The 24,226-nt window shown below is 38.5% G+C and overlaps 1 protein-coding gene across 4 annotated transcripts in view; it reads right to left on the bottom strand.

Moving 5' to 3' along the window:
- The window catches only part of sgcd (sarcoglycan, delta (dystrophin-associated glycoprotein)), a 274,197-nt gene that overhangs the window by 39,839 nt on the left and 210,132 nt on the right, over positions 1-24,226 (bottom strand). For all 4 annotated transcript variants that reach the window (XM_008428447.2, XM_017308640.1, XM_008428449.2 and 1 more), the window contains one exon: positions 21,243-21,362. In XM_008428447.2, coding sequence (XP_008426669.1) covers positions 21,243-21,362 — 120 coding nt within the window. The remainder of the gene's footprint in view (positions 1-21,242; positions 21,363-24,226) is intronic.

Raw genomic sequence — 24,226 nt, forward strand, 5'->3', positions numbered from 1 at the left:
TCCATCCATCCATCCATCCATCCATCCATCCATCCATTTTCTTCCACTTCATCCAGGGTCGGGTCGAGGCCCAGACTTCCCTCTCCCCAGCCACTTCTTCCAGCTCCTCCGGGGGAATCCCAAGGCATTCCCAGGCCAGCGTGTCCTGGGTCTTCCCCGAGGCCTCCTCCCGGTGGGACACCTCACCAGGGCAACTGGCGTTCCCAGGCCAGCCAAGAGACATAGTCCCTCCAGCGTGTCCTRGGTCTCCCCTGAGGCCTCCTCCCGGTGGGACGTGCCCGGAACACCTCACCAGGGAGGCGTCCAGGAGGCATCCTGACCAGATGCCCGAGCCACCTGAACTGGCTCCTCTCGAAGTGGAGGAGCCTGTAAAGCACTTTGTGACTTTTCACGTCTATGAAAGGTGCTAAATAAATAAAGTTTACTTACTTACTTTACTTATTGGTTACTTTACTTTACATGCTGGCATTGTTTATGTTGAAGCAATGCCAGCATGTGGTCATTTTCTTAAATGGTGTTAAAACAGTAGGAAAAGACACACAATATAAGTAATGTTTCCAAATATTGTTTACTGGTCAAATCAGTAATATTATTATTGGATATTGATATCAGCCAGAATTTTTATATCAGTGCATCCTTGATACTTGTTATTTTGTGAGTTGAAAAATAGGTATTTATGGATACATTCAGCCAGTCAAACTGACACTTTTTAAAATTTGACTTGCTGAAACCTTTTTAAAGACCTTTTTTATTGCCACCTTGAATTAAATTTAACCCCCACCCTAGAAAACAACAACAAAAAAAACAACTATAACTATAAAGGATGATCCTGACACACCAAACTTTAAAACCTGTGATTAACATTTTTAAGGCCAACTTACTTAAAAAGAAAATAAATAAAAAAAGAATTTAAGGATGCAGACACCCTGTCCTGACATTCTACACAATATTGGTTTCATCAAAATAAACCAGAACTTCAGTAAGTCTCAGTAAATTAGAACTACATTTCTTTTGCCAGTATGTCTAATTGTTGTAGTTAAACAAAAAGTGAACACATTAGGTAATAATGTCCTTATTAATTCTACTAAATATAAAGATAAGCTAAGCATCAAAACATGCACCTGTCCTGCATGGAGGCCTGTATGCTGATGGTAGAAGCTCTCACTGTGCATCCCTTCCATTCAATCAGCTCCTGTTATCCTGATAATGACAGAAAGCCATATGGCAGACACAAACACAAATGAGGGCATCGCCCGGGCAACTGACAAGTGGCACAGTATTTACACAACAAACAAAAAGATCCATCCTGACAATTAGAGCATGTGTGGGTTGAGCGACTTGTGTTTGTCGCGCTCATGTTTGCCTTCTTGTGAACGCATTAATCAGCACCTCAGCAGCTGTTTGAATCCAACACGAGGCGGGAGAGGGCTCTGAATTAAGACTCTGCTCAGTTTCACCAATTCAATCTTTTGAATTCAAAAGTGGATGTCATCAGTAATGCGCATAATATAAAAATAAAAATGTGTTTTACTCAATAAGAGATTAAATTATTAGAAATGATATGCAATTTCTGATGGTGCATATGCAGAAAGAATGTTCCAAGTCAGATCTTCCCACCTATGATGTTTAGAAAATGAACTGGGATCAGAGTTCTGTGATGGCCACTCCAAAACACTGACTTTGACTTAAAACACTGTATTTGGTTACATCCTTAGTGTCATTGTCCATTTGGAAGACTTAATTACACCCAAATTTTACACTGATTGTATTTATTTGGTGATAAAATCTGTTTGATGATCTGAAACATTTACCTGAATCTGAATCCGTTTTCAGGTAGGGTTCTGTAAAATATATTTTTTGTGTATAAACAAATTTTTTCAGTCTTCTACAGCTTTTATAAACCTTGTGCAAAATAAAAACACAAAGTCACTTTCCCTTGTAACTTGCATTGCATTGACGTCTTACATAATGTACTTTGTTTCGCTGCTCCTTTAATGTCGCTTGTAGGAACAATCAAAGTTGTTAGATTAAAGAAGTTCTGCTATGGAGGAACAAAACTTAAAACTTTTCAAAGAGTTCATTTAACTGCCCCACCTCCCTTTTTCCAAAGTCACCTTAGAGCAAACTCAGCCATCACTGATGAAAGAACTGCATCATGGCTGTCGGTTATGCTTCCTCAAGATGTTATGAGAACATTACGGCTAGCGCGCTCACCTCCTCGCTCACACAGATGGCCCATTATGTGTCGAGGAGGATAAAATCAGAGAGCACATAACACTCCTGAGCTGCCTATAGAACAAACGCTGCCTGTCACTAACATCGAACTGCTTTTGCAAAACAAACCAGCCCAGCTGTGATCACTGCAGACGCCCTTGGCTGTGACTTCGGCTGTGTTCGCTGGAGATGGAGCCATCTGCCCTGGGCCTGGGAGTAGAGGTGCACCTTATTTCCTCCACTATGATTACTGTCTAATCTGGCTTCCTGACTGCTGGAGCTCAGGCTGGCCCTGGAACAAAGCTGTGGGTGATGTCCTCACACCCTGCTGACAGTCAGATGTCAGGTATGCATCTGTGCAGGAACCATTTTTCCTTCAGATGAAGATGGAGTCAGTTCTACAGTGAACTATTGTCAGCTGGAACAAGCCAGAGGTTCCACAGGGAAACATCTGAACGTTTACAGATAAGGAGTTTCTGACTCTTTGTTTATGGCGATGGTGGTAGGAGTTCACCCCTGTTGCTGGTTCGATCCCTGCTCCACCCGCCATGTCAAAGTCCTTGGGCAAAGACACTTGATCCGCCTTGCCTGCTAGTGGTGGTCAGAGGGTCTGGAGCATGGCAGCTTCACTTCTGTCAAACTGCCCCGGGCAGCTGTGGCTAACTATCTAGTAGATCCTGATTAGCTACTGGATTGTGTATCAGAAACTGAAATTGCCATTTCAGAGTAATGTTGTTCAACTCTTATTATACAGCAAGTTGGCTCATATCAACAGGTTTGGCCACAGAGCTTCATTTAAAACCAACAGGCATTCATATGTTTACCACAAAACACTCAAGTTTTGTTTGATTGCTTGTTTAATGATGAATCACTAAACAATTCATGCTTACTCAAACAGAGTAAGCATGAATCCTACATAAGTCTGCATCATGCAGCAAACCCACATGTGCATTTCATTCTCTTTATTGATCTATTGATCAGAGCCAAACACAATCTCACAAGTAAGCAGTTACTACACTGGGTAGCACTTTTCTCATGCACTCCAGATAGCACCATAAAATGTGTCTGTCTTAGTCTGGCTTTAAATATACTCTCTGCTGTGACGCGATCCCCTGCAGTAACTCTCAAGTGCCTTTTATGGTCTTATTACAGCTTAACGATGTCCACTCTGGAGGAGGGAGAGCTGGGAGTAAAAGGAGGAGCAGCCTGAAGCCGTCAGGGTGGATATACGATCCAGACTGGGGGAGATCTGATGAAACATAAAGATCACCCAGAAAGTTTTGTGTGGGGGGGAAATATTTCCTGAGGTGGCAAATTAAAGATAGGAAAAGAGGCTTCATTTTGTATCCATTACTAGGATTGGGTATATCATGTTGTCAGAGTTGCTGTCATTCACTGCCATAAATTGGACTTTGATGCAATTGTATTCTAAGAATAGCTTCACTGGAGAGGATTCAAAAATATAAAGCTGAAATAAAAGTGATGTATTTGCAGCTTTACTGCTGCTATAAATACATAACAGACCTCAAAAACCCAAAATATAAATAATAAGCACCCAATAAATACATCACATAAATACAAGCAGTTGCAGTTGTAAATTGTTTTTAGACCACTCAGAATTAAGTACAAACAAGTTCTTCAAGCCGCTGTATCCAGGCAACATGCTATAGCACATCTTCACTTTAGAAACTTTCTGCTGATTTGTGAAATTTTTTCTCTTATGTCTTTTTACTATTTTTATTTTCATAATCCTTGATTTAAGCCACATTGACGAATAAAACAATTCTGAACACTAGTGAAAACAAAAAATTGCCGAAATTATTACAAATGCTCATTAATTTCCCAAACATGTAATACCTCAGATAGCCACTAGGAAGCCAGTAAAACACTTTACTTGTACAGTAATAGTTGATAACAGAAGAGTAAAAAATATGCTCATGAAAAAACTCAAACAATAAATGATTGAAAAAACAATCACAAAGAAACTTTCAGGTGTCTTGATTTGATCTGTATAAGCAATTATTTTTTTGTTGTCTCGTCTTTAGACTGTTCCTTCCCTGCAGTCATTCCTCACATTGAAAAGAAAAGCATTAAAATCCTTTCAACAAAAACGAGAGAAAAAGCACTTTTCTGTGGGTAAACATTTTACTTTCAGGCCAACCTGGAGCCAAAAAGGCTGACTCGACGCCTGCTGGAGGTCCACAGAGCAAAGACAGACACAGAATAATGCCAAGTTCTTCTGAGCAACTGAGAAGAAAACCATCAACAACAAACAGGCCGGCCTCATTACAGAGAGGGTCACAGCTCCCGCAGCCAGAGTGCAGAGGACAGCGGACATCCAATGCTTCTCAGGTTGTGACCCTCAGCTGCAAGCTGAGAAAGGGCCGAAGGTCAAAGTTGTTTCATTAACAACAGAAAGAAGAAGTCCAGCTGGGTAATGGTGCCAAAACAACCAGCTCTCACATCTATGCTGGAAGTTGTTTTCCTAATCTGATTCACGGATCATTTGCTTTAATGACGACTTGCTGGCTCCTTTGCGCAGCAAGAAAACTTTTCTGCTGAGTTTGCGCAGGAGTTCCACAGTTTCAGGTCCATCTGAATGCAGACGGTAACAATGATAATGATTCTGCATGATGCAGAGATATAAGTGAAAGCCAGCAGGCGGCAAAAAATTATAGCACATTGTCATTAGTTGTTTTTGCTATTTACAAGACATCTAACTGGAAATAGTACTTTTCCCATCCGTCCGTCCGTCAATATTAATTAATTAACTTAAAATAAGCTCCTATTTCTTCTTTAAAAGTTACTTGTAAGTAAATTTTATTCCCCAACTGTATTAAGATATTTGCACTAAAAACAAGATCAAAAATACTTAGATGTTTTAGCCTTTGTCAAGCTGTTAGATGGGTTAGGGTTAAAGGGTTTAAGAGGGTTTAAATGATGTTTTGCATTAATTGTGGCAGCAACGCAGCCATGGAAAGGGAAGTGAAACTACCGTATTTTTCGGACTATTAGCCGCTAATTTTCCCCCACGCTTTGAACCATGCGGCTTATAGCTCGGTGCGGCTTTTCTGTGGATTTTTCTTTAACCACCAAGGGGCTCTTTAGCAGGAAGTGAATCATTGGAAGTCAAAATTGTAAATCAAAGTGCTAATTTTCGTTTAGAACAAGCGTATGCTAGCAGCAGAAACGGAGAAATGTATTTAAACTCATACCCCCTCATCATGGAAACCACATATGATGCAGCTTTTAAATGGAGGGCTAAAGATCTGGCAGTACAGGCGGGAAATAGAGCCGCTGCACGTGAGCTCAGCGTGAACAAATTCATAGTTCGGTGTTGGAGACGAAGGGCTGCTTCCTTAATAGCAGATTTTCTTGTGGAAAACCGAGAGCGGTGGAGATACCAGCGGCTTATATATGTATGTGTCCAGTTGTTTTTTTTTTTTACTTTCTGGGTGCGGCTTATAGTGTGGTCCGCTCTTTAGTCCGGAAAATACAGTAAACCAAAAAATGTGATTAGTCACACTAAAAACAGAAGAAATCTATAGGGGGACAAATATTTTTCCACACTTTTGTAAATTAATCCAACTGAATTTATAGCTAATATCCTCTACAGGTAACTACAATGACAAAACTTAAAACTTAACCAAAAAATAAAATTTGATCCTTTGTTCTAAAGAATATCCACTCTACGCTTTAAAGTAGTTTATAAAATCACACTTCTAAAAAATTCATTTGGACCCTTTTAAAGAAGCCTCTCTTTCTTTCTCCTCCAGAATGCATAAATTAATATTTAATGGGCTTTTTCTCGGTTTCACTCTCTCACTTCGGAGTGGTACGTGATACAGCAAGGTTGTAAAAGAAGAAGGAATTGTTTTCATCCATCTGCGAACTGAAACCCCGAATGTCCTCGGACGGGTTTTTAAGGAGTCCTGAGCGGGACAGGCAGATGTTGACACATTTCAGCTAAAACAGCTGCAGTGATGAGACGTCACATCAACAGCAAGGGAGAAATTTATTCAATGCTAAAGTTGAGAGGAGCGGGCGTAAACAGGACCTGAAATATTCATCTCCTGAAACTTGCTTACAAACTTCTGAGTTGTTTTGAGACTAAATAAAAAAGTTACAGAACACATTTTAAGATTTTCTTTCATCACATGTTGATCAAGGATTCATTCACACCAGTCCTGTATTGTTCATTTGTCTAGATATTCTGGTTCGTTTATGGAGGTTTGAATACATAATCAACCTCTGATGGGAACCAAAAGATGAACTCTGGTCTGCTTAAAAATCTAGGTCTCACTCTGGTTGTAATGAACTCTGGTACGGTTCAAATGCATATGTGATCGCCAAGAGGACCGGAGACCACTCCAAAAGTAGGAAGTGGACTACAGTGCAGAGCATTCTGGGTAAATACAACAAAAACAAACACGTATCTAGCGCTAGTAGTAGAAATGGCTCAGGGCCTTTTTTCCAACAACAAAAGAGAAATCCTAAAACAGTTCAAACTTGACAGCACTCCATTTTTGTTTACATTTTCTAAAAAGGCACTTGCTTTGTTTTTGTGTCGTTTCTTTCAGAGGTTCTTGGTGCAGGGCCACTACAAGAGAGTACGTGTGAACAGGTTTTTTAAAGGGTTTGGTTGGTTTGAACAAAGTGCAGTGTGAAATCGGACTGCAGCAACTGAAAATTTAACATGTTGCAGTTTTGGTCCTCAATCGAACCTAGTTTACCGGAATATGAAGTGTGAAAATACCCTTAAAACTCATCAGTTCTCCTCTAGCACTTGGCTAAAACTGATTTGTTCTAGTTGTTGGTTCAGATCTTCTCAATGGAAAGTTAAAGTTAATTCAGTAATTAAATCTTTTTTGTGTGTATTAACACAGGGTATTCACTTTTTTTTTTATACAAAATAGACCAACAGAGGTACTGATCTATAAAGTAACAAATAACCAATTACACAAGAGAACAAACAACAACAAAATAAATAAAAAAGGGGTATACATTAAAATGGCTGCCATTAAGACAAATACAAAACAGAACATAACCAAGCGGTGGGTTAGGAGGCTTTTTTTTCTTCATCTTAGTAGATATTTCCTGGTTTTCATTATTAATATTTTCTTTTTCTTTATTATTGCTTGTTTGACTTCATCTACGGTCACAGATATTTTGGGTAAAAGTGGGAAAGAGATGGGGAAACAAAAACCATGCCAGAATAAAGAATAAATAAGAAAATAAATTAAGGATAACTAAAAAACATGTTTTGTGATCTTATTCATAGGTTCTTCCATTGGAGAACCTTCAAGTGTCATTAGTTGGAAAATATTAGTTGTATCTTTCAAAGATAGAAGAAATGCATTAAACATTGCCGGGTTATTGGTGGAAACATCCAGCGGCTTGAACTTCATTTTTACTCTAATTAAACCAGTCATATTCTGCTCATCCAGAGTTTCTAACACATAAATTCTTACTTCCTGACACACTGACTAAACGACTTGTTTGTTCTGCATGCATAACTTCCTGTTTTCTCATCTGAGCATAAAAACCATTGATCTTTGGTTTCCGTTCCGACTCTGATCTCAGACGAAGAAGTCTTATATTTGGACGAAATCCTCTCTGTGATCACACGGGGATCTTTCATTTGCTTTTGCAGAACATGAAAGAGAATGAGCTCCGTAATGTGGAGCGGTGATTACTTAGCGAGTGCATCAAAGCTCAGGGATAGCTGATAACGCGTACCATACGGTGGGAGTAAAAACACTCTTCCAATTACCTCCCTCCCCCCTTCTCACCTCGGTTCTTCCCCCAGCAGCCGGCCCTGCTCTATTATCAGAGCCTGAATACATTTTCTGAAAAGACTTCAGAGCCACATAATTGAAGGTAATGAAAGGAGTTTGATTATAATTACAACAAAAAAGGGAAAGAAAATCAGGCAGTGTTGCTATTTTCTGGGGCCCTCCAGATCAATTTGGCGAGTCTTCATTACCATGAAGGCATCATGTGTGTTTTGCTTTGTGTCAGTGGGAGAGAGCCCATGCAGGTGTGAGATGAAGGAAGAGAAGAATGGAGATGCTCTCAACGACTAGAAAACAACAGAAGGTGGGGAATTACAAGTCTTCAAAACACAGAGGGAATCCAGGAGGGACAGGTTTTCTCTGTTTACTCCTGATTCAGAAACATATTTCTCCTCACAGCACAATTAGTTTCCTTCTGAAAGCTTTGTGATTTTACACCTATGAAAAATATCTACCCCCTTTGGATGTTTTACCCTTTTATTGCTTTTTCAGATCAATCAATCAACAAAATTTGGCTTTTATTGAGAAACGAATTACCAAAAACAATCCTGCAAACTAGGGCTGCAACTAACGATTATTTTAGTAATTGATCATTCTATGGATTATTAAGACAAATAATCCTGATGATTAAATGGATAAAAAATAGGGAGATTGTCATTCATTAAACCATTTGCACATTTTTTATATATACATTTTATATATCTACTAAAAGATGGAAATAATGAAATTCATTTTTTTAAATAAAGTAACATTTTATTGCCTGAAATGCAATAAGGCAATCCTGTAGTGTATGCTTGATCATTTGGACCAAAAATGAATCTGCATTGAAAAAAAAGAACAAAAAAGTCCAATATGAACATATGAAAAGCTCAGAACTTTTGGCTCAACATCAATACAAAAAAAACACAGAATCTTACCAAGTATTTTTAGTTTATGGTGCATACGTCCTACTACATTTGAATTAAGACAAATCTAACTCACAAGTAACTTTTCAGTTTCAAGTAAATAATTCCATAGTATTGATGAAAAAGTACCAGTTCCACTGGCAGATTATTTAACTTAGAACATGGGAAAATATCTTGTTGTAAGATATTCTGCCAGTGGAACAACACTTGGTAATGTTTTTCTATTTTTGCAGTGTAGGGCTGATCTATTGATTATTATTTTTTGGATTATCCGATTAATAATCCGATAGCAAAAGGTGCTTCACAGGATATTTTTTTTCTCTTTACAGAATCTGAACCAAGTGAAGGTAAAACTACACAGAAATGGTTTGAGGAAAACAAGGAAGATGTTCTAGAATGGTCTAGTCAAAGCCCAGACCTCTGTCTGATGGAGAATATGTTCAGAAAATCTAAACGCAAAATTTGATGCAAAAAAACCCCTAAAAACGAGGATTTATAAAATGTTGGAGCATTCTCATGGTGCTCCAACATTTACTCGATTGTAAACAGGAAAAAAGTTGATAATTTCAATTTTTTCATTCTCACTAAACTCCATTTAATCAGATAATTAAAAAATATATATTTATTTGCTACCTAGAGAGCTGCCTGCTCGCCTTGTTTCCTGTGAACCTGGGATGTTAACATGACTCTAATCCTTGCTGCTAAGCCGACTCTTGTCTTTGCTCCCTGCCCGTAAAATTTAAGCACCTCTGGCCGCTCCTGCTCTGCGCTCCAAGCCGTGTACTGTATTTATCAGTACAGTCGGCTGCGCCGCAGTTCCCTCTCTAAGCTCTGAGGGGAAAACCAGAGGCACGCACCGCCTCAGTGAGCAGTGCTTATTCCGGAGTTGGAGTCTGATTCGAGGCGGGACCGAGCGGGATGCAGCTCGCAGGAAAATTTGTTGAGGGAATATCGGCTGACCCAGTGACTCCAAAACCTCTGCTGCGCTGCAGACTTTTATTTAACTCGTTGGAAACAGATTTGGCAGCAATTGTAGCAGAATAAAAATGCACAGGTTGTGACTAGTTCAGGGTGTTTTTTTATTTTATTTTACAATTTTAGGACTTTAAAAGGGACTTGTTATGCAAAATGCACATTTTGAATATGTGTCTCTACCAGTGGTGGAGGAAGTACTTAAACAATGTACAAAAGTTAAAGTACAAATAAACAATAAAAAATGAACTAAAGTAAAAATTAAAGTACCACATTAACATTTTTACTAGAGTAAAAGTACAAAAGTATTGGCTTTTAAAATTACTTGAAGTAAAAGTCTTTGCTGAATGTATCACCTAATGACTAAAGCAATATCGTTAAATGTACCTATTGTATTTAATTTTAAAACATCAGTAATGTACCGTTTTAAAAAACAATGCTGCATATAAAGCATGTTTTTATTGTGTTTAGATTTAGATTTGTGATTCTATGAAATAAATCTAATCAATATCAATATCATTATCAACTCAAACTCTTTATTCTGCTTTGCTCCCATCTCTGTGCCATAATCCAGAGGTCTCATGCCATCCCCAAAAAGATAACACCCTGGGCGTTGACCCATTTTGCCCATGTCAGAAACCACCACAGACTGCACCTTTACACATAGAAATTAAGATACCGCAAAACAGTAAACAATGCTCAAATATGAACCGTGACCAAGGAGCAACAAGCAAGAAGTGACCAACCACACAGAGCGCACTGTGACTGTTCTCTGTCTCGCTGCATGAAGCCAATCAACATGTATGTTTTGTATCGCCCATAGACCTATCCTAAGCAGTGCAAGGTAGCATAATAGGTCACCTATAAAACCAAACATGCATTTAGATAAGGTTTAAAATTACATTCCTTTACATACATAGATTGTTTTAGGTTGATAATTATATCGTGTATTGTAAAAAGATAGGTAACTCTGGTAAAAAACAAAAGGTAAACATACCTTTAATTAGGTAGTTGTTGAACCATCATATGACACATGATGGTCTGAGCTTTGACACTTAGAGGCGTGTTCGGTTCCCCCTCTGCTGCTTTTTAAAAAAATCATGACATCATTTAAATTTCCACTAGCCAGCACAGGCACAATTTCTTTAAATATCTTATTTGAAAAACATGGAAATGTGCTGCAGTACAGGTTTATGAGGTGTCAATCAGAGAAAAAAGGTTGTGATGTCGCGCTGACAGTGTCAAAAGTGTAAGGAAATATATGATATTTGTAAATATTGGTCATCTAGATTCATTCTTATTTGAAATTGTTACAGCAGGCTAAGAGGCTTTTATGCTAACATAGCAAACAGCTAACAAATAAAATAAAAACAAACGGGCCTACATATTTCTAATTTGTGAAATATTCAGAATAGGAGACCAAGCAACACCTCTTCCAGTTAACGGCTATTTAACACAGTTCATGTTACATTACCAATTCATAGAAATTAGTAACTATAGTTTTGAGGCCTAAGCCCCCACCAACTCATCAAGCTTGCAAATATCCATTCAGATTGTCGGAAATGAAGGAATTTGTCACAAGAAATGTAGACAATCGATACATGCAGCTCATAGAATGTGCACAGTATGCCCAAATATGTTGTAGTTTAGCTTTATACAAATTTCCACCATCAAAAATGTAGTATTTTTTGTTGAAAACCCAATATGTCATCCTTATGCAGCTAAACCCAAACAACAAAACTCATGCCGCCCTAGACGCGAAGCCGCCCTGGGCAGCTGCCCACGTTGCCCATATCAGAAACACTTACTGTTGACGCCGTAGATTAAAACCGAACCATCTGCAGCCAGACTTCTCGGAAACAACCCAGAGAAGATATTTAAGGAATTATTCATTGTTCTCTCTACATGTTTGTTCACCAGCGTCTTCGTCCTGCTGGGAGTCTGTTAGTGGATCTGACTGCACTGCAAATAGCTCCAGCAGCCACTGACAGCAGCCTCATGGATTTCCAATGACCTCAGTGGGGCCAATTAAAGATATATGGAGAGGATGATTATACGTTTTATTGGAGGGGAAGGGAACAATGGGGTCTGTAATGACATGTGACAGCTTTATTAGATGTCTCCGTTCTTTCATGTGTTAAAGAGGACAATAAAGGAGTGGACAGATTTTCTGCTGCTGCTTTAATATCGGAATTCATCAGATATGATAAATTCATAATAATACCCTCTACTGTTGTCAACAGGTTTAAATCAAACATATATTTACTTCCTTCTGTGACCCAAACTGAAAGTTAACTGAAGAACCTGCTGGGAAATGCTGGTTGCTATGGTGATTCCCACCTCCTCTTAGAAGCAGTATAAATATGTAGACCTAAATAACAAAAATAAAATAATAAAAGACATTCACTAGCCATGTTTGTATTGACCTTAACATTGTGCAAATTGGAATTACAAAAAATAAATTTGCTTTAATGAAAACAGCAATTTTTTAAAATAGTCATGTTTTTTTAAATAAGTCTTTGCACTAGGGTGAGGTGGTTTTTCAGCTGTATGGAAGGTAGTGTATTTCAATGGAAATACTCACGAGTCATAATCAACAACCGGTTGTTACTACTGGCAAAAAACACAAAGAAAATAACAGGAAGTGCTAAGAGGATGATGTTAAATGGCTTATTGCCGGAACAATGTTAGTCCTTTGATTTTACATTTCTATTGTTGAATGTTTTTAAACAGTAACAGAAGATCACCAAAGTTTTGTGCACATTTGTAATAGCAGCGCAGCTATTGTGAGAACATTTTAAACTGTATCAAAGTAACTCTTCAAAAAACAAAAACACTGCTCTACAAAAGCGCTCAAAGAAGTAGATCTAGACCATTACACACAGAGTTAAACATTTCAATCCTCCATTATAATTATGGCTGGATGATACCGAAAACATGTCAGAAAACTAGAAAATACGTTTCCTCTAAATGCTTTTCCAGAATGAAGTCAGAAATGAAACCTTGAGCCAGTTTGAGTTTCTCCAAACAGATAAATGTGTTTTCCTTTCTCTCTTGCAGGGCTTTATATATATAAAAGTTCCTGAGATGGTGGAATGACACACTGTTTTGACTTTGAAATAAATACTGCAACAAGCGGTCCACCTTTCCATGACCCGACTCAGAACGCCACTGGTCCTGTTGTCTCCCATCTGCGCCGCCGTCTGCAGGGAGGATCCCTTCAGCGAGGGGTCTGACAGTAATGAACTGTGACTCTGTCAGGCTGGAAAGGTGACGATGAATGTAGATGAGGTGGAGGATTAATAGCTTACATGGAGGTGAATGTCAGAGATACTGGGTCTAATTTTTATTGACTTTTATACTCTGTTAAGTTCAGCAATGTTGGACATGATAGCAAACATTGCTTTTAGATACCAGAGCCTAGTCATGGACAGTGGTGGAGAAAGTACTCAAAAAATTTACTTAAGTAAAAGTACAAATACACAGACAAAAATGTACTTAAGTAAAAGTCAAAGTACCACATTAACATTTTACTTAAGTAAAAGTAAAAAAGTACTGGCTTTTAAAAATACTTAAGTATTAAAAGTAAAAGTACTTGCTGAATGCATTACCTAATCGCTAATATCATTAAGTGTACCAATCGTATTTAATTTTAATACATCAGAAATGTGCCATTTTAATGAACAATGCCACAGATAAAGCATGTTTTTATTGAGTTTACTTTGTAACATAGTTTAGACTTAGATATGTGATTCTATGCATCATAATTTCAGGGATGGAAACATCTGGTCTCCTGTCCTAACATAACATGAACTTCACTTTYTTTGCCACACATTTATTTTGAAAGAAATCCAACTGGCAGAGGAGGACATGGAACCAAGGAGCCTCGTAGCAGAGTTGTAGTCTGGACCACTAAACCCAAGACCAAATCAAAACCAGCACCCCATGCTACATGACAATAACATTAAGTGCACCTATCAAAATTGCTTCTCAAATTGATCTGAAAGATTCACTTTCCCATAAAACACCTAGATATTAAATACTTAGAGCTGAAATAAATTTAACCAGTATCAATTCAAACTCTTCTTCATTCTGTTTTGCTTTCATCTCTGTGCCACAATACACAGAGGTCTCCTGCCATCCCCAAAATATAACGCTCTGTGCGGTTGCCCATATTGCCAATGTCAGAAATAATAATTGTCTGCACCATTAAACATAGCAATTAACAAGCTCAACTATGAACACTGTCCAAGGCCCAATAAGCAAGAAGTAGGAGCAGGAGGAGCATCGTGACTGTTCTCATCCTCCCTCCTGCTGCAACGTCTGCCACCATGACAGGTGACGAAAACAAAGAGCAATGAGCATGCTCTGTGTTCCTACGTTCTTGTTTTATTTATTCGCCAATTAAATATAAAGATATTTTAATGAAATAAAATAGCTACTGCAGTGTACGCAGAGCATTACAAGAACAAAGAACGGCTCTCACTGAGGCTTCAGTCCTATAGGACTTAGTCAAGATCCATCCAGAAGAATCGGATCGTCCATGAATGTCATATTACAATATTGCACTTTGGTCACAGCGTTGTCCCATATATGCAACACCTCAGTCAACATCTTCACACAGTAATTCAGAGCATGAGTGACAACTTTTTTTCATGCAGATGCAACATGTGTTTCAGTCAGTACAGCTAGCTTTGCTAGCATCACGTCCACGGATGCTAGCATCCGTGGAGCTTCCAAGCTTCCAAGCTTGGAAGCTTCCAAGTGACGCTTGGAAGCGTCACTTGGATGCTTTCCTTCCAAGTGACGTTAAAAATTGGACGAAGTCCCACCGTCTGTGAAAGCGAAGCGCTACTGATTTTACATGTCGCCATATCTTATGATTTATGCAGCGCTATTATATTACTGACGCTCAGAGGAAACCACTGCGCATGTCTGGAGCTCCGCAAGCGAGTAAAGGTGGAGCCGATGGGTGACAACAGACACTATGTCACGTTATTGCTTGGATTTTACGGCGCCACCTTAAATCCCTGAACTTCACATTTTAACGGAAAAAAAGAGCAACGCGACTTGGATGTAACGAGTAACGCGACACTTTTGTAGAAATGTAGTGAAGTAGAAAGTACAGATACTTACTGTAAAATGTAGTGGAGTAAAAGTAGAAAGTATCCATTATTAAATCTACTTAAGTAAAGTACAGATACACGAAAATTGTACTTAAGTACAGTAACGACGTACTTGTACTTCGTTACTTCCCACCACTGGTCATGGAGAGATACTATCATGCAACTTGTAGATACAGAATCACAAAAAAATTGCCTTTGAGGACTGAACTTGAGCAGCCCTAGTTTAGCATTTGTCTTCCCTTAACATAGCCATAATTGACTAAGTGTTCAACAATCAAACTGTCTTCAGTTCAAAGACTAATAATTGTCTGATTGATGCTCTTCTTGTTTGTCAGTTTGGGTGGACGTCCAGGTTTTGGTTAGTTTACTTTTCTTTCTTCCATACTTCTTCAGGTTTATAATGATGGATTGGATTTTTGAGATGCTCAAAGTTTGGACTATTATTTTGTAATCTGTCCCTGACCTGTCTGCTGTTCCTTGATCTTCATCATGTTATTTGCTCACTAATCATCACAAATAAACCTGTGCAGCCTTCAGAGAACAGCTGGATTCATTCAGAGATTAAGTTACACCCTGGGGTATAACTTAATCTAAAAGGAAAATATTTGCACAGGATTTAAAGATTCATATTAAAACATTAAAACAAAAGCTCACATCGCCAACATTTTTACAGTTTGTAAAGTATAATGTAATAATATAGATAAAGGGTGTGAATACTTTCTGTGGCACTGTATATTTAGTCGTTAATTATATTAACAGTCTGGTGTTTCTAATTTGCATGGTTTTAATCAGTTTATCTTGTGTTTTTGTTCTCTAGTTGTTTTAAACGTGCTTCATGAATAAACTTGATTTAATTTAATTATCCTCACTGCGGGCGATTTAAGCTCCTTCACAAAACATCCTGCTGTGCAAGACAAAGAACATCACAGAAGAAACAAGAGATGATTAACTCAGCCCTTCCACATGCACTTAAAGGATTTCCTTACAACAAGTTTATGCAAACCTTATTTTTTTATGTCCTTCACGTTATCTGATTTATTCATTCTCTTATTTACAGTTTCTGTGCAAGGTCCTCTGACAACTTGTATAAAATGATATAGAAAACAACACAAGTGCTTCTGTGGACAGCCAGTAAAACATAGAGTTAACTTGACATCAGTCTAATAAAGAGCTGGGATTACATGATAAATAATAATCTGTCTGATGCTAACTTATTTATTCAATATTGGAACTGAAAACTATTTGAGTTTTTCTAGGACACTGTATTGTGAGTTTGTTTTTTTACTGGAAATATGAACATTTGGTTGAAAGATGTTTACAGCAAGATTTTAAAAATTGGCTAAGATGTACAATATGGGGTCTGAAATAAATAACATGTTAGAGATTAATTTATTTATGTATTCAAAGTCAGGAGTTTGCAGAAAGATTCCTGCCTCTTTAAGCAATTTGAAAATGTCCAGATGATGATGTCATTGCTTTGGAAACTTCTGATAGGTTAACTCATGTCTTGAAACATGCAAGTCATCTCAAGAACAAAAACCAAAGACCTACTGAAGATCCTGCAACAACAGAGTTTTAACTCACAATAATTAATTTCAGAGATCCAGGTTGATCAGTTTGTCTGGTGAGCTCAATTAAAGAAAATCTACTTAAGAAGGATGTTCCACATTGTTAATCAGCCTCAGGTTTCAAGCAATATTGGAAGGAGAAAAGATTTCTGTGCTGATGAAAATCATTTGACAAGGTATGAAAACATTAGATATTTAATGAAAACTGAAGCGTTATACTGTGAAGACATTTGTGACTGATTCAGAGTTTGTGCAGATAAAGGCATCATGAGGAAGGTTTCTGATAGACAAATTCATCAGATTAAGAGAGCAGCTGTTGCCCTTACAAAGCAGCAAACAGTTATTTGAAGCTGCTGGTGCCTCTTCAACCTCGAGGTGTAGGATCCTCCGGAGGCTTGTGGTGCATGAACCATCTATTCGGCCACCCCTAACCAGGCTCACAAGCAGAAATGGGGGCCCAGCCCTACATGAAGATTAATTTTCAAACAGACTTGTTCACTGATGACTGCTTTGCAACCCTTGATGGTCCAGATGGACGCAGTAGTGGATTGGTGGTGGATGGCCACCATATCCCAAAACGGCTGTGACGTAGGCAAGGAGGTGGTGGAGTAATTTTTTGGGCCAAAGTCATGGGGAGAGAGCTGGTCAGCTCCTTCAGAGTCCACGAAGGTGTAAAAATGACCTCAGCAAAGTATGTGGACTTTCAGACTGATCAATTCCTTTCATGGTTCAAAAAGAAGAGCCGTACGTTCAGTAGCAAAACCATATTCATGCATGACAATGAAAACTGCAAGGAATAACACTGTGTCATTGGCTGCTATGGGCATAAAAGGGGGGAAACTCATGATGTGGTCACCATCCTCCACTGACCCATCCATCCATCCATCCATCCATCCATTTTCTTTACACCCTTGTCCCTCAGTGGGGTCGGGAGGGTTGCTGGTGCCCATCTCCAGCTAACGTTCTGGGCGAGATGCGGGGTCACCCTGGACAGGTAGTCAGTCTGTCGCAGGGCAACACAGAGACAGACAGGACAAACAACCATGCACACACACACACATCTAGGGACAATTTAGAGAAAAAAATTAATCTAACAGTCATGTTTTTGGACTGTGGGCGGAAGCCGGAGTACCTGGAGAGAACCCACCATGCACAGAGAGAACATGCAAACTCCATGTAGAAAAACCCTGGGCCGGGAATTGAACCCAGAACCTTCTTGCTGCAAGGCAACAGCTCTACCAACTGTGCAGCCCCTGTTAAGATGTTTAACATTGAAATAGCTTTTGATTTTAGTACGTGACCACTTAATGCAGCACATTCAATGAATGACCGTTTGCAGTTCTTTATAATTCATAAAATGTTTAGAAAGTCTGCTGTGCATAATAATTTTGAACAGTGCATTTTGAGTTTTTTATTTTTGACAAAAATACTGTTCTCACTGGGAGCTCTGTTCAGTAAAATTTTATTTATACTGTAATTGTTCATGTCTTGAAAATTATACTGACCATCATTTGCATTGACCATTCTAGAAAATCTGAGAAAATATCACTTGCATAATAATTTGGAACATGGTGTAATCTATGACAGAATAACTGGAAAGGAACCAGAATAAAGATTGGCCCAGTCAAAGTCCAGATATCAACCCGATTGATCCTTGTTGCATCATCCCTTTCTGTAGTTTTAGCTTCTTCCGCTCATTAAACTGCAGTGAACAGCAGCTACATGATAACTCTCTAAACAAGTGAAGTCATTTTCATGTGGCGCTCATGCTGCCCTGTCTGCGTCTCATCTGGTGGAACAGTTTCTGGTTGAGCTTGTCCAGATGTCACAGTGATACGCGGTGGCACCACAAGGGTGTGTGTGGACTTGACACACACTCTTGGGTGTCGAGTCGTCTTGCAACGCAACAAAACTCAATCACTTCCTCACCAGACTAGATGTTTAGAGAATTCTACGGTTACAGATGTTGGGATTTGTGCTTAGTTTCAGAAACTAACGTCCAGTTGACATTAATCCAGCTAATTTCAGCTTGCTAGGAAGAGTTTCAGTCATAACTAGGAAAGTGTGAGTCAGAGTTGATCTTTTAAAAACAAAACATTATCCTGAACCTGGCTCCCCTGCATTTAACTTGATCCCAGTGAGCAGCTTTTTCCTTTTTGCTCCTTTCATGCTTCCCTGCACTTCTTCCTGCTAACGCTCTCTCCGGTCTCCTGCTGCACCGTCCCATGTCCCTTCAACAGACAAACCCCAAGTCACGTTTTGGTGGATAAAAAGGAAAAATGCACTTTTCTTGTTCAGCGACATCACATAATGTCAGGGCAGGCTCTGGGAGATGAATTACAGATGTGTGGTTCATTCTCTCATAGAAAAAACTACTGTAGCTGTGTTTTCATCAATGTTTTCTTTACTCTATTTTATATTTATTATTCCCTTTTGAAGTATCACATTGGAAAAGGTTGATGTAAACTTTTTAATGCTCACTTGAGGTGGCTTTTAGCTTTTCTGATAAAGTTAATGTGCTAAATGGGAGATGGAAAACTCTCCCATCCACTTGTGGTTCTCTGCCTTACCAAAGGCACAAAATTAGAGAAAATTTAAAGACTTGCTCTATTTTTCTGAGGTGTGTGATCCAAGCTAATTTACAACCTCTACTTTCTGTTATTAAAGCCATGCATAGCGTTAATATTTGACAAAATTACCTGGTTGAATCCAGCAGACGGAAACACACCTAATTTGCGTTCTCTTTTTGGCGAAAGTTTTAAGGTTTGCTCAAAATAAAACGTCTCTGCATCCACAAAGCCTCCTTTTTAATTCCTTTGGGGCCTGGGGATCATAGTTCAGGTATTAGGTGAGCTTTTGAAATGCTACTCAGCTGCTCTTGGTTATAAAACAGATACATTGTTGCCACGGTTACGCATCATAACCATTAAAAAAATAAGGGCACTAACCCTTCCAGCTGCTCAGCAACCAGAAACAGAGGAAATAGCTGTCAAAACAGGCAATGAGTCAACCAAAAAAAGATGAACAAAAGTCTAGAAAAAAAAACAGACACATCAGAATCAACTCAGCAGAACTAACGTAGCAGAGCTAACGTAGCAGAGCTAACGTAGCAGAGCTAACGTAGCAGAGCTAATGGTAATGCTTTCCACCGTGTGAATTAATGCATATTGAGGTATATTTGAATTATTGAAATAGGCAGTTATTGACATTTTATTTGGCGTCTCAAGTATTAGTAGATATAGTAGTTTAAATTTTTTGTCTGTGTAGAACCCCCCCCCCCACAATTGTATTAACTTTGTGCAATGGCAGACTTATGCATGTTGTTCTTGTCTCAATCTTCCAGACCTCTGAGGTCTTCTGGTTCTGGTTCTGGTTCTGCTCTGCATCTCCAGAACCAGAACCAAACATGGAGACGCAGCTTTCAGCTTCTATGCACCACAAATCTGGAACGAACTTCCAGAAAACTTAAATCAAGGCTCAAAACCCACCTGTTTAGCGCTGCCTTTGATGATCAGTTATATAATTATAGTCTTGATGATTACGATAATGACATTTGGCAAAATATAATGTTTATCGCTGCTTCATAATTGGTTGTTATATTATGTTTTATGGCGTAAAGCACTTTGAACTGCTTTGTTGCTGCAATGTGCTACAAATAAACTTGACTTGTTGTATAATCACTCCATCCAGGAGTGAGATGTGCAACAGGTTGCTTAATAAAGCTCAGTGAAGATGCATCTAAATGTCTGCAGAGAAATAAACTATGCAGGTAGTTTAGAAGGAATAATTTGCTGCTGGAAATCTCCATTGACTTTGTGAAGTCACTGGATGGCTGTTCCAGCTGCGAACTCATTGCTTAGCAAATCCATCCACTTAGCATATCATCTATTCAGCTTCCCTGGTCGAATATCTGACCTCCCGAGGTCCCCGGCTGCATAAATTTCCCCCTCTTCCTCCAGACCCAGAAAATGGTAATTTCAGCAGCGGCTTGGTAATAACCCTCACGCTGAGCCTCGCTGTCAAACAAATTTCATAATTTCCATTTAATTTAATGCTGAAATCTTGTGACACGGCCCTGCGAAACAGAGAAAGACGACATTAAATCTGTCAACTCCTGCGGGCAGATTCCGTTTCCCATCACACTGCGGGACCGTCTTTGTTGCAGCTTTAATTGTATGCAGATGCTTTGTTTGCGCCTCCTCACTGTTCCCGCTGCACCTCTCTCTGCTCACACAGGAAATCACTTGTCACGTCTTTGTTGCTCGGAGGCTGTCCAGTTAAAACAGCTCTGTCACTTCTTATCTCCCGTCATAAGCGCAAAACTCGTTTGTCTAAAGAACTACATGTCACCTCCTCTCCCCCAGAGTCCTGCTGGAAATATGAGCTCCTCGCTATCGCTGCTTAAATTTCCTCCCTCTGAGGAAAAGCTTAAAAAAAAAATCCTCCTCTATCCGCACTTTGCAGGTTGTCAACTCGAACATGAGATCTGAGGCCTTTACTTCGTTCTCCTTATGATGCTAATGCGAGCTTCGCTATGCATTTAATCCACCTCGGTTTGATACATCCTCCAAAAAGCCCCTTAAAACCAACATCTTGAAAATGTTTTGTCCACTTGACAAAAATCTGCATCTTTTTGGACTGACGCTTCGGAAGGCCACTCACCCATCACCCGGAGTCTCTCTGCGCCGACCACCACCTCCTGCTCATCAGCGGAAAACAGCAGCTTCCCGGAGGTGGATTTGACTTCAAACATCTTCCCTCGTGCTTTAAATCCGCTGGATCCTAAAGCGAACACAAACGGAGAGAAGACATCAAAGAGGAGAACTGAATTCTCATCAGTTCCCTCTGGAAATAAAAAAAGGGGATGGTGAAGTGTCCTACAGGCCTTACTGGCTTACTGTATTTACTCACCTGTGTTGTTTTAAATCTAACAAAGTTGTTTGGAGCTGTGAAATTTTGACATTTTTTCTCAAATTTTTGAGCGTTATCTCAAAATTTCTGAGGCACTGAGTTTTTATTACTTAAAAGCCACAATCATCAAAATTAGACGAAACACAGGCTTGAAATATTTCAGTCTATGGAAAAACACAAAAACTTACCAAGTGCTTTTGGTCTAGTTTATAGTCCAAATATGGTGATACACTTGAAACAAGACAAAATTAACTTTCAATTAACATTTCAACAAGACATAGGGGCTTGTCAACAAATCCTTAATATAAGTTAAAAAATATTAGTTCACTTACAAAAATACGTTATATAAGGAACTAGTACTTAAAAAAAAACAACAACTTTATTTTCTAATGTTTTTTATGATATTAAAAAAAAATTTCAATGTAGCTATTATGGATAGATGCACAGAGAAATGGAAGGACAATTCAAATCAATTTTAAAGCATAATATTCATCATAAGAGATAACTCATATTATCCAAGTAACTCATATTATCCAAGTCTGCTACTAAAACCTGCAGCTGCTGTGTTTTAGTCCTGCTGGCAAACTATTCCAACTGTGGTGACTTCAGCAGTTAAATTTTAATTTTTCACTTTATGCATTTAGGCCAAGACAGTCTTCTATTCTTGATGAAGTAATGCTTTTTGTATTACTCCATCAATAAAAGACTCAGTAAATTTGTTTATGAATTGAGCAGAAAGTGGGTTAGAGAGCAACACAATGGCACTAAATGTTGAGGTTGCTCAACCAAAAAATGGCTTGATAAGAATTACATTAATGTTCAGCAATGGCCAATTCAAAGTCTTGACCTCAATACAAGAGAAATGGCGTGGAAGGAGCTAAGGCGAGTCGTTCATGTGAGGAAATTGTCCAAGAGAAGCTGTTGGTTTGTTCAAATGGGCAGGATGAAATTCAGCTGAGCGGTTGTGCAGTTAGTGGAAATGTTTGCAAATATTGAGCCACAAGAAGCTTACATTGTAGAATAAAAATTGTTAGTATGTTTAATTATGTTTAATTAATTATGATAAGAGCTGGTTCTCCTTGAAACATAAATACTTATATTTAGGCATTATATCAAGTACTTCATCAGGCCCCTCTTAATGCATGGACAATATTTTTCTTCTTAAGTGTAGTTGAAGAAAATTAATGCTTAGAAACAGAATACAGACCATCTGAATGTAGAATATGTAATATTTCTATGTTTATTTAACTGGCTTTTTTTAACTGTGACTTTAGTAAAAAAAATAGTTTCTCATCAATTTACTGGGAAAAAAAGTTTAAAAGTCTGTTGTAGTAAACTGCAGAGGCTTGACAACACTGCTAATAACTGCTAGGGTCATTTTTTGTCTTATCTGCACCAGTAACTTTGTTATAATTCTATATGTATTTATAATTACACTTATAGGCATTCAGCACTTTTTTCTGTTTACTGTGGTAGCCAAGCAACAACAATTTGTTGCCAAATGTACTGTTGTGTCTTTGTGCAATGGCAATAAAGAAGCATAAGTCTAAGTTTACAAGTATTGTCAATCACTGAAGCTAACTGTGCTGGTCACTGGTATGATGGGGCTAATTGGTTCTAATCTGAAAGATTGATTGAAGAACATTACTGTCCAGCTAGTTAACTGCTGCTCAAATTATACCAACCCTCAGTTGTTGAAAACCACTGCTAGGTTTACTAATGCTAAGCTAAATGATGCTAGTCAGTGCCAAGCTGCAAACCCAAGATTTGCTAAGCAGCACTACTAGTTTATAAGACAGTTGATACTGTAAAATTAACAAAGCAACAGCATTCTATATAGAGCCAATTATATGGTTTGTTTTAACGTAAAACCATATGTAAATTATGCTGAGACATAAAACCATTTTTATGTTTCAAAAATGTTTAAAATATAACCATTAAACCATTTTAAAAATGATTTTAGTTTAACTCAACTTAACAAGTTTCAACAATCAAGACCCAAGAATCCACTTGGCCTCACCGTTCATCTCTCCTCGCTGCTTTGATTTGCTGTCAGAATCTTTCTCTGAGTTGGGCTTGAACTCCTTGATCAGTCTTAAATCAGATTGTGTATTATTTGTTTATTAACTCACAGCCCAAATGGGATGCTTTCATAAGCCATTAGTTATGGCAATGACTGCTTTAAATTTCACTGGAAGAGGAGTAAAGAAAAAAAAAAACATTGGGTCTCATCCAATGAGACCCGCTTTCCTCCTACTCTTTAAATGGTAATAACTGGATTGATATAACATAATCGGACATTGCAGACAGAATATTCTGATTTTATGATTTTCCGCTAAAATTTATAATAACATAAAGACATGTCAAGACAAAGCTTCAGCAAATTTGAGACAAAAAAAAACTTTTGGTGCAAGCAAACAAACGGTGGTGTCAAGACCAACAGAAGAACACAGGCGAATGTGTCTGACCTTAATTGCTTTGTGTAACCTAGCGGCAGAAAACACTCGCCTTAAAGTGTGACTGATTGACAGAAGAGCAATTCATTGTGTCATTCTCCAGGATGATTCCAAGTTCCTCCTCATAACATGAACAAAGCTTAGTCATGTGAAGTGTAACCTGTGTTACATTCTAGGATTTGAAATAATCCAAATTATTTCTTAAAAAACTAACTAGGTTCGTCTGCTGGAGGTGGCGGCAAATTGTAAAACACAGAGACAAGTAGATGGTGAAAAAAA

This window comes from Poecilia reticulata, linkage group LG14 (genome assembly GCF_000633615.1).
Source record: "Poecilia reticulata strain Guanapo linkage group LG14, Guppy_female_1.0+MT, whole genome shotgun sequence".
In the NCBI taxonomy this organism is placed as follows: Eukaryota; Metazoa; Chordata; class Actinopteri; order Cyprinodontiformes; family Poeciliidae; genus Poecilia; species Poecilia reticulata.